This window comes from Callorhinchus milii, unplaced genomic scaffold (genome assembly GCF_018977255.1).
Source record: "Callorhinchus milii isolate IMCB2004 unplaced genomic scaffold, IMCB_Cmil_1.0 Scaffold3, whole genome shotgun sequence".
Taxonomy (NCBI): Eukaryota; Metazoa; Chordata; class Chondrichthyes; order Chimaeriformes; family Callorhinchidae; genus Callorhinchus; species Callorhinchus milii.
Window position 1 is genome coordinate 82577617 of NW_024704744.1, and position 14408 is coordinate 82592024.

A 14408-nucleotide genomic window follows, 5' to 3' on the forward strand; every position below is an offset into this window, starting at 1 on the left:
GGTGAATCCGTACATTCTGCTGACCGCTATTACGGTCACTTGTTTCTTTAAAAGATTGAACACGATGTTTTCAGCAAACCAATGTCCACAAACTATATTCTGTACCAGCTGCTGTTTGAATGAGAACATCTGCCAATATTAAATTTACATTTTTCTGTATCTGATTTTTTTTGTTATGGTATCACAACGCAATAAGATCCGCCTCTGATCTTTGGCGCCAGCCACCAGGCCAAGCTGCCATATTATTGACCAGCTGAGTGATGTCTGGCATTAAAGTGTGAGATTGGTAAAAAATTGCTCTGGCTGCTTGCCAGCCAGTTGGGCCCTGAAAGATGGGAATTGAATGAGCCAAGTTATCTGACGGTTGATCCAGCATCAAATTTATAATTTTTATACTTGATCTGCTTCAGGGCTTTAGATGCAAAGTTCTCTACAGCAAAGGTTGTGGGCAGTCTGGACTAAACTATTACCAGTTAAGTAAAGTCCTGTTTTTCTCTCATGCATTTGGCGCTGTGCTTGGATTAAGGTTAAAATGTAAACTCCACTAAAAAAAGTCTGTTTTTGAAATAGGGGGAAAAAACATTGGAAATGACAAAGAAACCAGTTTGCAATGTAAGAGTTACATTTTTCATTTAAGGGAAGAGAAGTGATCTTTTGGCCTCTATCAGCATAATGAAGTCTGACGTACTTTGTTCAATTGAGTTAATTTTTCTGCCAGGTCTTTATATTGGGATTTCTAGTTACAAAGATTCAGCAGAAAATGGACTATTTCCTACGATCAACATATGTTGGATCGCAGTAACAAATGCGTTTGAATTGCACTTTGGGATTACCACATCAACTAAATAGGATCCTAAATGTGTAATGAACATCCAGTGAAAGGATAATGAGCGAGTGTAATCCTTTTCTCTAGTTACTTACATAATTAAGGACACCTATAATTCCCTCTGTCGTCGAGGTATGTTTGTGCACAGTAAACGCAATGCATAAAGTTTGCACGTTGGTCATTAACCTAACCTGAAAATTAAGACTCGTTCCTGGAATTCCAAAATTCCCCTATTTAATACCTAGCTTGAATGCATCATCAATTCATGTTGAGTGTACATTTTAAATTGTTATCTTTAACTTTAAATTGTACCTACAATAAACCTTTGATTTGAAATATTCCCTCCCACAAAAGGAAATGTTAGTCAGGACTTTAAAACTTCCCGCTCAGTAAATGCAGCAGACTGCCTGCCAACTCCCTTACGTTTGTGAAGAAAGCAAATGAGTAGTTTTAGAAAGGAACCTTGATGAAGCAAATTGTGAAGAAGGATCTAATTTCTATACCACCTGATGTTGATTTAAGGTCGCCAGGTGATTTTCTTTATCTTGTTTCTGAGAAATGGATCTGAATTCTTGTCAATAATGCAATGATGAAAAGCACATAAGAATAAAGTCCCTGTCAACCAACTTTTTGTGTGAAATATTTTAACAACGTATAAAGAAAGAACCTATTTCTGGAGGCTGAGGGGTTGGGACTCTTGTTTAATCTTTAACTCAGTTGAACTAACAACTAATCTATGTATTTTTTCTGTGTTGCGCTAATATTGCTATCAACAACACGATGCAAACATCAGCGCTTTTGTGCATGGGGTCTCCTGGAGTCCAAAGAGCTGAGGCCACTCCAATAGGAATGTAGAACCGGCATGAGCGAGCATAAAGTCAAGTTAAAGCAAGATTCCTCAATCAAAAAACTGCCATTCTTAATGCCATTGCTCCTCTCCACCTCTGTAACCTCCTAACCCTCTACCAACCTGTTCGCTCCCTCCACTTAGCGGGCTCTGGCCTGCTTCACGTCCATCGTCTTGCCTGCCCCATCATCAGTGGGTGGTCCTTCAGCCTCTCTGCCCCTACTCTCTGGAACTCCATCCCACAGTCCCTCTGCCTCACCCCCTCCTTTTCCTCCTTCAAGACCCTCCTCTTCGACTGTGCCTTCAGTCACCCTCCTACCCCTAACCTCCCTGACCCTCCACCCCTCCTGATCCCAACCACCAGCTCGGGTGCAGATCCCTGACTTTCCAGTGCCTTGGGACATCTTGACGTGAAAAGTGCTATACAAATTTAATTTGTTGTTGCTCAGAAATGTCACCAAATATTGTTCAGGATGTCAAGCTTCGATGGTTGGATCAACATAGGTACATGATATACAGTACTTCCAACATGCCCTTAACATACAATTGTGTGGATACCCCATGGATAAGTGTAAACACACAAGGGTAACATTACAAGACAGATGGCATTAAAAGCATCAATGTTCCCAGGTAGATTAAAAAAGTGAACAAAATGTATAGCTTAAGGGTGTCATGAATAAATCAGGAAAGGTGACTTGAAAATTGTATGCGGTCTTGGAGCCACATCTAATGTGTGCAGTTTTGGTTCCACCTTCAGAACAATGGCTTACTTATTGGAGGAAGTGCAGAAGCAGAAGGATAGTCATACATACATACATACATACATACGCCATATATGAACAAAAGGGATCATAAGTTTAAAACTGAACAAAAGAAATGCAGAAGTGTTTTAGCAGTAGGGTGATAAACATTGTGAAACAAACTGCCTGTGCAGGTGTTGTTGCAGCAACAACAACAACAAATTACATTTATATAGTGCCTTTCCCATCAGAAGGACATCCCAGTTAAGGGTTTGCACCCAAGCTAGAAACAAGAGTTTCTTTGGGGAACTAATTCCTGACAAATAAAATATTTCAAGGTTAATAGATTTCCAGATAGAAATATTGAAGGAATCTTCTGGGAAGGTTAAGCTGGATAGAGTGAAGGTTTCCAGGCTGAAATGTACTATGCTCATATTGTAGCCCTAAAATCCAATTTGATTAGGAATGTGCATATCTCTGCTCAGTTGGGTAGTTATTAAATGCATTACAATGCAAAAGTTTATAAACGCAAAACATACACACAATTAACTCATTATGTTCCAAACCAATCTTTTCAGCACAAGAATAATGACTGAGATAAATTTTGACGCACACTATTGAATAATGAAATGCCTATTCTCATTGTTGATTGCTTCTAAATGTTTCCTGGACTAAGAAGTCATTGCACAGTAGTTTAGTCATTAGCCCATTCCAATGCCAAGTAATTCAGTGGTTGACAATCACTCTCAGATAACACCTAAAGACTCAACGTCGTTTGCAATTCATGTTTGAATCAACAAATTTAATGCAATTTAATGTACAAATTTAATGTACAAAAACAAATTTTCAATAATCTCAGAAGTAGCTATATCACACACAATGTTCAATGTCTTTCTCTGGCTGCATTGCACCAGTCCCCTCGACCGTCTTATTTGCATGCACTGACTCGCCTGTAATTTCTCATTCTGCCATCTACAAACTCAGCTCACAATTGCCTGTTGACATTCAGATACACTTAGCACCTGCACTCTCGCAACAACTTCACTGTCATTGAAGGAAAAAAGAGATTAGCCATCATTTCTGCGAAAAACATAACTCTTCCACATAGATAAGCTGCATTCGAAAATATTACTGTGGATAAAATTCCGGCCTTGATGTCACAAACATCAGGGCAATACAAGGATTTGAAGCACTTATTCAATCTCTGGCGATTGCAAAGGGTTAAAGCTCCGGAATATCAAACTGTTGTATGCACTACAGAAGCGTCTTGGTTTCCAAACCTAAATTACTGATGTCATGCCACTCTCTCTCCCCTTCACGCGCACACAAAGTAGGCCGCCATCTGCAACCTGCTGTGAGAAAGCAAGTTCATCTCTTAAAAGCGCCTGAGCTCTTGCTGATCCCCTGATTAAAGCTCACTTTCATAGCAGCTCAAATTTCACACATGGAAAATAGCTGATAAATAGCAGGCTTCATGAACTCTAGATGGCACCCTTCCAAACGGTAGAAATAACTTAAGAATCTGAAATTAAAGCAGAAATTGGAAATCCACAGAAGGTCAATCAGCACCTGAGAGATAGCTTAAGTGTTTTGGATGTGAACCATCTTTGTAAAATATTTGCAGCACAAAGGGAGGTTCCTCAGCCCCCATATTATGTCTACGCTGGGGCAAACTCCTAACAATGGAACTATTTACTCTAATAGCATTCTCCTGCTCTTTTCCCCATATAATGTATTTCAATATTATTTTTTCTTTCACAAAATGTATACAATTGTCTTTTAAATGCTGCCAAGCACTCTGGGACAACACCCAGCCTGAAGAGCGCTTCATAAATGAAAGTTATTGTTGTCATGGACTTGGCTTCAGTGGCAATCCTTACTTGGTTAGACAATTCAACTGTATTATCATTTCTCAGTATCTGTTAATGACCCGATCATAAAATTCAGTTATCGGAACCCAGGCTGACTGACCCTTAGTCCACAACACTTAAAAGGGGACTGGATAAAATAATCCCAAAAAGTACTAAAAGTCATGGAAAACTAGCAGGGAAAGAGATTTGAGAAGATGGGGCCAAGCTAGCACCAGCACAGACAGCAAAGAAACGATGGACCGAATGTATGATTCCACTTTCAGGTCATAATAATAATCCTTGTATTTGAAATAGCGCCTTATCACATCGTTGAGACATCTCAAAGCGTTTCACAGAATATATTGTAAAGTGAAATGACTGTGTATTTTGTGATGCTAATTGACCTCTGGATTTCCAGCACTTTGGAATGTTATTTCACTCTTCCCATCAGATCATGGCCACAGAGTGCCCCGGTGCACAGGGGTCAGGTGTAAGGAATGTACACCATTGAGGGTTATTGCCGAGCTGGCTGGCCTACAAAGTGGCCTGGAGTTCCTGCTAGCTTGCGTTCAAGGGAAAACATGACAAAGAAGGGGCACAGTTTGGGGGGGGGGGGGTCGGGGGGGGGCCTTGCTCTACATCTCGCGCATTTCGAAGCACTTCCACAGAGCATTCAGCTCGGCAGCACAAAGCTCACCGGACCTGAGCTTCTCCTTTGACTCTCAGATTGGATTTAGCAACGGTCACCCTGCTGCAGTAACATGTCAATGAACACGCTATTTCGTTATCAGATGCCTCTGCAACACATAGCATCCTACACATTGCTATCACACTTTGATGGTGGTTGATTTTCACCTTTTAAAAAAATGTTGGCAGTGTGAACCGAGTAATTCACAGAGCCTGACGAATTAATTTCACAACCCGAGTTGTTGGATCAGTACATTTCTTGCGCAGGGCTGATTTTGTTTGTACAGTGCATTCTATTTAACCCTATATCTTTGTGCCCAAGTATTGAGCCGACAGCAGAGATCACTTCATACTGTTCTCAATGTTAAACTGATGGTTAGTTAAAAAAAAATGATAGGTTGATTACAAAAAAGTTCCCAAAGAAACTTGGTACTGGTGCTCACCTAAATTGTGCTGACCAGCGTACTGAGACATTGTATAAAATAAATTTTAAACAGCAACGATAAAGTAACTTTTATTTCTATCTGCCCATTCAGGTGGATGCTGAAGATCACACGACACTATTCAAAAGAGGGAAGGGAGTTTCTCCAAGTGTCCTGGCTGACAATTCCCCCAAATAAAATTACTTATGCACCTCATGGGTGTTTTGGTAAAATTGGATGTTGAGCTCACCTACAAAATGCACCGTCACTCCACTTTACAGTAAATCCTGTAGAGGACTTTGAGACATCCTCCCAATGAGACGGGTGCTTTACCAAATGCAAGATTTTTATTATTATTGTCGATCTGAACACTGGTATCATACACTGCAGATATGTAATATGGGTTCTGAATAACAACCCTTTACTTCAGCAGTTACTCATGTGGCATCTATTCTTAGAAAGCTTCGCTGCTTTACATGTTGTGATAGGTAGGAACCCAGTTTTATTTTGAACCATAGGATTGTTATTATTACTATTATATTAATAATCCTTGCATTCTTGTCAGGAGGACGTATCAAAACGTTTCACAGGATCCACTGTAAAGTGTAGTGACTGCGTATTTTTGTAGGCAAACAAACAGGTTCTGAAACCTGTGCCCTGGGAAGTCTTGCCGACATGAAGGTGATATACAAGTGTTGTTGTTGAAAGGTTTTGATAGCCATATTTTTGAATTTTGTAACATAAGCACAGATAGATCTGTTTTCCACGAAACAGCATTCAGTTTAATTTGTAATCAAGTGCAGCTCTTCAAGAGGTTTATTTTTATGTGATGTATCAATTCAAGTTATTGCAAATTGTTATTGCAATATCAATCGAGTCAGACTGCCTGGCTCAATTTCATCACTGCCTCTGGAACCGAAAGGCTAGTGACTTTGTCCTTGTGTTCAAAAAACATCCAACAACATGTGGATCATAACACTGTGACTGAATTTGAATCTGGGTCTCAGAGGTGAAAGGCAAGTGTTCCCAATAACCTTTCCTTTTCAAATCATCTTATATTTAATGGAATCACAAGGGGTGACTTCAAAGTTGATGAGCTAGATGGACTTTGCAGCAAGAGAGTATATCCGCACAGTGATATAGTTATTGGGTCAGTGATAAAATTACATCCAATTTAATACTAGCAATTTAGTGTTTGCAGCAAGCCCTGTAACCTAGTGACAAAGTGAAGCGAGTAAGAAAATCAATCCATGCAGTTGGGAGATATGCCTTTGTGTAATTCTAATGAACAAATATTTCTTCAAAATACAATTTTCTGCTTTGTAATCTATCCTAGGGAACAGATGTAACAACCATTATAACAGCGATTTCATTCAGGAATACATTATTTCTCAAAAAGCAAATGGTAAAAGATCCTGAAATATTGTGAACTGGCACTATTAATTAGCCATGCATACCTCCTTTTAAATAGGCTATTTCTGTTCTATTTAAATTAAATGATTACCACCTTGGCTCACAAATGTCAATAACGCAGTCTTTCAGATATGTCTTTTCTGCTAAGTGAAGGCTGCAGGGATTGTTAGCCAAGATTTGCCTTCCAATGAGCTAATTTATGGCAGTGCAGATATTTCATAACATGAGTTGAGGCAGCTACAAAAGTCAGCAAATCAGCACCATCTGTGTGGAGATGTTTAATGCAGCATTTCATCCACTAACCTTCTCAAGCACAATAGTTCACACCTTGCAGATGGGGTGTTAGGAAGCCTATGTTGGTCTAAAGTTCACAACCAATATTATGAAAGTGAATGACATTTTGACCCAATGTTATTGCACGTGACTGAACACGAGGGTTGGTAAGGGTGAGGGTGGTGGGAAAGAAAGTTACAGCAGCACAAAAAACAACTTAGGCAGTGCTGAGGTGTCGGGACACACAACTCTAGCAGGGAAATACTTGTCTTGCAGAAATTCACGGAGGAAATGAAAGCTGATGCAAAACACCAACTTGAACAGTTCTGAGTGCAGTCTCGGAAATAAACGTCAAAACTAACTCCAGGAATCTGCTCTTCATGGGATTTAGATTTGATGAAAAGGAGTATTGCAAATAACCACTAAGAATCAATGATGGACTCACTCCACAAGTTAACATCAAAATTATCTGAGGGGATTTCCTCATACACCATCACTGTGCAACTGATCCTTAAATGATGTTCCCAGTGGCTTTCTGAAGCCAATGCCCCCGATTTATGGTGTTGGAAAAAAAAACTGGCATTCTAAGGTTTATGCCATGTTTACACTGCGATGTCGCTTCCAGCAGTACATTAATTCGGATTGGAAAACAGGATTTATGCTTTCCCTCCCATTCGCTCCCATGTTGATAATAATAATAATAATCCTTGCATTTGATACAGTGCCTTATCACATCTTCGAGAGGTTTCAAAGTGCTTCACAGAATATTCTGTAAAGCGAATTGACTGTATATTTTGTGGGCAAAATTAGCATTGTTTTTTATTGTTACCAGAGCCGGTTAGGTGACCAGCAAAGTAGGTTCCTTATTGGGTTTTGAGGTACCGTGTTATCAGAATTGTTTCACACCTGCATTTGTACTGATGTTCCCTTGAGACCACCTTCTCCAGGTGCTGTTGGCCTCTGCTCTCTTGCATTCAATGTTTTGCCATTGGGGTCACACACCCAATTTATATTTTTTTCCTTATGCAATGGGATTTAATAATAATAATAATAACCCTTGCATTTGATATAGAGCTTTTCATGTCTTCTAGACGTCTCAAAGCGCTTCATACAGTCATGGATTCAGTGACCAAATTATTATTCTTTTTTTTCTTGAGGGATTATTAACAAGCGTGTGGAGTAAGGAAACTTACCCAAGGTTTCACCCTGCCGGATTTGTGAAGAAAAGCCACAAAAAATTTAAAATATGACCTGACGGGGTGCAATTCCACCTGGGACTAGATTTACTCGATTTATGTAATATTTTAGAGCAGCCAGGAGTTGGCAAATTGTTGAATTCAATCTTAAGTTTGAACTGTTGATTCTTAAAAGAATGTTTGAGCACAGCAGTGTCCCACAAACAGTCATGAAGTCAATGACTGATTTTATTGAGAGGGAATCAATTGTTGGCCAAGACAAGGGGAGAAACTCCCTTCTTTTTTCAAACAATGTAATGGGATTGCTCGGTGTGTGCATGTTTTAATTCAGCTCTCACACCACGAGGTTCTAACAACTCCACGTTATCTCTCTAATTTATCGTCAGCAGGTAGTAGTTCAACAAAACTAAAATCAACTGGGGGTGGGGATGAGACATAAAAGGTATGTCAAAGTGCAGCATAGGTCTTTGTGAATGCTTGATTTTTTTAAAAAGCAATATTGATTGATAGTCAGACATAACTCTTTAACATTGCCGACATATCCATCAAATGCCAGAAACCTTTTTCCAAACGCTCTAGGAAAGTATTTTACAATGTGTATTTTGTGTTTGCTCGAAATTCACCACAATTTATGGGGAGAAAAAATTCCTGTGTGCACGACCAAAAAGGAAAAGTTGTAATTGGGAAAGAAATGAAATGGAGGGACACGTACTCTGTTGTCCCATTGACATCTTGCAGTGAGTTTGAAGCTGGGACATTATTTGATGCATGGAACAGAGCAAGCAGAATTATTATATTATTTCACCTCATTGTTGTGGTAAGTCTGCACTCTCTGTCAGTTAAGTCCACCATTTCACTCCCCGGTTCCTTTGCAAGCACTTTTCAACACCCGGGTACTCAGAGACTGTTCTCACCTTACACTCTGGCCTCCTTCCAAGGAATCTGATCGCTTCCACAAATGGTCCCAGCTGAGATGGGGAACATTGCATTTGCGGAAAGCAAGGGGGAAGCACCAAATCCTGTTACCCAAGCGCAGTGCGTCCGGAGATTAACGCGCTGTGTAACCAACCATCAGCATGAAATACTATAGTGTGTAAGTAGGGACTAAGTGCATAGAAAACTTCTGTCTATTTAACTTCCCACCACCCCCTCCCATCATACCGGCACCGACCGAGGTAAAGTGTAGATGCTTACGTTTTGTAATGAGCAGAGATCAGGCACTTTCTTATTATACTCTTGCATGGGTAAGTGCAGAGGGTCCAAGGCTTTCGGTCTATTGACTCTCACTCTGTTTAACAAGATGTTGTGTATTTTCTGGTACTCTGGCCTCTCATCGTACTTTAGAGAGTTCACATAGGACAAATAGCTGGTTATTTCACCTACAAGACAGTCCAAAGGTACAAATCAGGCAAAGATTCAGCAACCAGACTAAATCGCTGATCATATTTATGCATGTTATGCCGACTGGGAATACTATTGGCAGACAAAATCACAACAATACATTTTCCATCAAATCATTTGCATCAATTTGTCATTATCAAGAGGGCTGCAGAAACTGAAATGCATAAAATAACCTTTTATATTCAGACTTTAGAATAAGCGGTTGCTAGTAACCTTACCATATTTAGCGATGCAATGCAAAAGGGAATCTCTATGCCTTAGAGGATTAAACAAATAAGAGCAGTCAGCGAGAGACTGCAGCATAACATCTGATTCAATGCAGTTACAGAGATATTAAAATGTACGTGTAATTGATCACAGGGGTTGAAACTAACAGGGGAAAGGGCTTCTAAATCTTTGCACCTGCCTCTAATTTACAGAAATCATGGTTCTATTCTGCCTGTACGTTCCAAATTGCAAGCGAGGGATTTGCAAGTGGCCTGGACCCAATGCTGCCAAGTGTCAAAGCTGAAATTCCACAGCATCGTAAATTTAAAAAAATAAACCATGTGAAAAAAAATGATAATTCATAGAGCAAGGAACGACTTTTAACCCAATCCCACCCACTGCAGCCAAAATGCAGCTGTGAATTCCCACTGCATCCTTCAAGCCTCTGTGCGGAAAATTGCTATCATCTCTACGGTTTGCAATTTAGCCGCAGTGAAGGTGCTGTATCATTTTGGGTGACATATGAAGATAGGAATGTACAGGGAATGGGAAAAGACCATTGCAGTCCATTTTGGCCGGTTGCAGAGTTGGAAGAATACCTTTTTTTTTAAAAACAAAACATTCGATCGCTTCTCCGGCCAAAGAAACCATGCTCCGGAATTTTTTCGGTGCTGTGTCCCTGGAAAGCCTGTTCCATATATTCATCAACCTCTGTGGAAGGCAGTTAAATCTAAACGGTCGGCTTACCCTGTCTGGCTATTTCCTGTACAGGAAGCGTTTGCTGTGGTCAGCACAAGCCTCTCGCAAAGCTTTGAAGCTGAACCTATTTGCACAGAAGCAGATACCGAAACATTCAATGCTTTCTTACTACAGGTCCACAATTATTCTTTCTCTCTCTCTTGCTCTCTCTCTCTCTCTCTCTCTTTAGCTCTCACTTTCTTACTGCAGTTCAAGAGTAACTTCCCAAGTTCCTTCTTCCCCAACCCCTCACTCCCTGCTCTCCCCATTCTCAAAGAAGCAACAAGCAAAGCTGCACGCAATGCCCGTCACCGACAGCTTCTCTCTCAGGTAGACCTGCATAAAAACCATACCTGATCATAATGGTTAAGTGGCCTTTCGTCTCGCTGAGATTATAATTAAAGGAGAGTTGCTCCTTAACAATAATATGGCAATAACATCATTCTGCTTGGGCATTACTGGCCCTGAGGTACTCATTACCAGCCCAAGTGAAGCGGGGGACTGTAATGAGCACCTCAGGGCCAGTAATGACCATAATGCCCAAAGAAAACGATGTTATCACTATTATTATCAATCTATGTGGCCTTATTCTGTCTTTACTTGAAACAATGCTATTTTTCACAAATTTTGCCTTCCAAAGGCACTTCTTGTTAGTTTGCATTACTTTGGTAACAGAGAGTTTTTTCGCGCTTTGTTTTGTCAACTCCTTCCTTGGTAGTCGATTCCAACTGCGAGTCACTGGGTTCCAGCAGATAGTACAAGCATGAGATATCTAAACTCACAAGCGAAATTTTGGCTCAGCTCCCACCTTGACCATAAGCAATCATCCAACCGGGCAGATTGGCATCAAAACACAACACGAGTTTGTTGCCTGCAAAGCATCTAATAGGGGCCCACCAGCGCTTTGGGCTAAACATACTGAAATGAGCATTATATTTTGTCTCACAGACTAAGGCAGTCCTTTTTTTTTCCTTAAACTGAAATATAGCAAAAACAATTAATGTGATTGAGAGGCCTACGCAGGCTCTGAAGAACGCAGCCAAAGAAACCACACAGCTGCATAGATTAAACTGGTCTGTATAGCTCAATTAGTGCTACAGAAATCTTTATTGATTCTGAGCATGGACTTCCTGAGGTTAATCACGACTGCTTCTGCTATTTGTCATTTGTTTCAATTGTGAAAAACTACATTTTGCAACATTTTAGCTTCCCCGGTGACTAAGGTTATCAATTTGTTTCATTTCACGCAGCGCGTCAATTGCAGCAAAAAAAAGTCAGCGTGTTAATAGCTTCTGCAGAGATTGCTTACAGTGTGGTCCAATCTCAAGAGCAGCTTATTACTTTTACATGGCTACGGCCAGATAACTCAATCAAAAGCAAAGTCTTCTATAAGATGAGGCGGTCTGGTCGAATGTTCCGACCCACAGATGAATGTCAGAGAGAAGCTTATTTGTGCACCAGTTAGCTGTACCCTGGATTGAGTGACGACGGGATCGGTTGTGTGTCTCCCCTCACTCTGGGACTTCTAATGTCAATCAGCTGGTCAGGAAACGTTACCGACCACTGGCAAGGAGCTCCGCTCCACGGGGAAATTAGAGGATGCATCTGCTGGCTATGTGGCATTAGAGCCTATAGCTTCATTGAGTGAGATAACACAAACATACGACTGTTTGTGGGACATTGCTGTGCGCAATTGGCTGCCGCGTTTACCCACAAATATACAGTCAATTCACTTTACAGTGTGTTCTGTGAAGCGCTTTGGGACGTCCTCCCGACGTGAAAAGCGCTATATCAAATGCAAGGATTATTATTATTATTATTATTATTATAGGCTCAATGGGATGAATGGCCTCCTTCTGTGCTGTAATTTCTATCCTTCTCAAAGTAGCTGCTCCACTCATTATTGGGGGAGTAGGGAGTGGCAGGTGGTCTGGGAGCTGATCACTTGCCCCCTTCTCTTGAGGGTATGTGCATGATAAAAAATAATAATAATACTCATCCTTGCATTTGATATAGCGCCTTATCACATCTTCTAAACGTCTCAAAGCGCCCCACAGAATATACTGTAAAGTGAATTGACTATATTTTGTGGCAGCCAATTGCGCACAGCAGTGTCCCACAAACAACCGTGGATTGAATGACCAAATCATTTATTTATTTATTTGTTTGTTTATTTATTTTGAAAGGATTATTACCCCTGGAAAAGCGATCCGCCAATCGATTAACAACCAGGTTCCTACATTCTCACTAGGTAAAGAGACGTGTGGAGTGTGGAAACTTGCCCAACATTTTGCCCTGCCCGGGAATCAAAGCCAGGTCCTCTTGCTTGTGAGGCGAGTGCTCTAATTACTTAGCTACAGGACTCCATGATGATGAATGTGCAGGGAGGGCATTTCAAAGCACTTACTTTCATAAAATGTACTATGAAGTGTAGCGACTGTGTATTTTGTCAGGCTAACCCGGCAGCCAATTTAAACAAAGTGAAGTCCCGCAAACAACCATGAATGCTCAAATTCCACCAGGACAGCCGCAATCTTCTGACTCAGAGGTGAGAGTGCTACCAACTGAGCCAGACTCATACACATAAACTACCTAAAACAATTTGAAATGTATTTGAGGCAAATTTTGTTTTAAATCTCTTTTTACTCTTGTGCCCAATTTTTTAAAGAATTTCACAAAATACAATCAATCTGTATAGCGGGAGCTCTCTGCCAAGCAAACCTCATGAGAATTAATAGCATTTATACTATACAGAGGTCTGCAGCTCACTTATAATGAAGAAATGGAGCGGGAAATCATGTTGCTTATTCTCAACAATCACTCAAGTTAATTAAGTCATCCTTTTAACCTAAAAATCCATTTAGCACATGTTCAGTTTTATAAACTAATCGATATAGTCGTATTTGGAAATGCTAATCGTACGACTTTCTCACAAACAGATGTATTAAATGCACATGATTTATTTGGTAATATGGGTAAAAGAGAGCACAGTTTGGGAACCCTTTCGCTTCAAAAGCAGAAGACTTACTTATTTTACTGTAACAGTTCCAAAGGAAAACATTTGTGCCCAAAATGAGATGGAATATTGGCTATTTATAAGAGATTACCATGTGTAAATTGGCTGCTGCATTTGCTTACAAAATATACAGGCCCTATACTCTTTACATTAAGTCCTGAGAAGCGCTTTGAGACGTCCTCCTGATGTGAAAGGCGCTATGTTAAAATGAAAGGATTGTTTGGGTATTACTTGAGCTGCTATTTCAGACATCCAGAAACATTGTGGCCCATTTGCACATATAAAGAGACTTACTGCATTCAGAACCAGGGGGCAAACACTCATTCACGGAGGTTGGAAGGTTATTCATAAACCTGAAATAACAGAACAAAAATAATACCATAGGTTAGTAAGGATTGAGTTACTTTCTAGCTTTGATGGCCTAAAAGACAAAGCAATTGGCCAGCATGTAAGTAATACTGTGGTTACCGCTCTCACTCCAATCTTTTCATTTCTTGCTGCGTCTAATCCTTTGTGATCTGTTTTTTGCAGCACCTCCCAACACCAATGATTAGCTGCGTTGGATTAGTTTTTTCTCCGGGTTAAAAGCGCAAGGAACTAATCCTGACAAACCAACGATTACGTTAATAAAACAAGAAACAACAAATTACATTTGTAAAGCGCCTTTCACGTCGGGAGGACGTCCCAAGGCCCGGGAAACTCGAAAGTCATACACAGTGAGCAACTCTTAAACTCCACAGGCAAATAATTTTAATTTTGACCATAAAGAAATAGGTGAAAAAAAGACTCCCA

The 14408-nt window shown here is 40.3% G+C and overlaps 1 protein-coding gene across 5 annotated transcripts in view; it reads right to left on the minus strand.

Annotated features, from left to right (window-relative positions):
• The window catches only part of LOC103177957 (VRK serine/threonine kinase 2), a 144147-nt gene that overhangs the window by 1038 nt on the left and 128701 nt on the right, over positions 1 to 14408 (minus strand). For 3 of the 5 annotated variants that reach the window (XM_042332933.1, XM_007892379.2, XM_007892378.2), the window contains 2 exons: positions 13911 to 13969; positions 9449 to 9633 (listed from right to left, as the gene is read on the minus strand). In XM_042332933.1, the coding sequence (XP_042188867.1) occupies positions 9449 to 9633; positions 13911 to 13969 (244 nt within the window). The remainder of the gene's footprint in view (positions 1 to 9448; positions 9634 to 13910; positions 13970 to 14408) is intronic. The other 2 variants (XM_007892380.2, XM_007892381.2) reach the window with 2 other exon arrangements.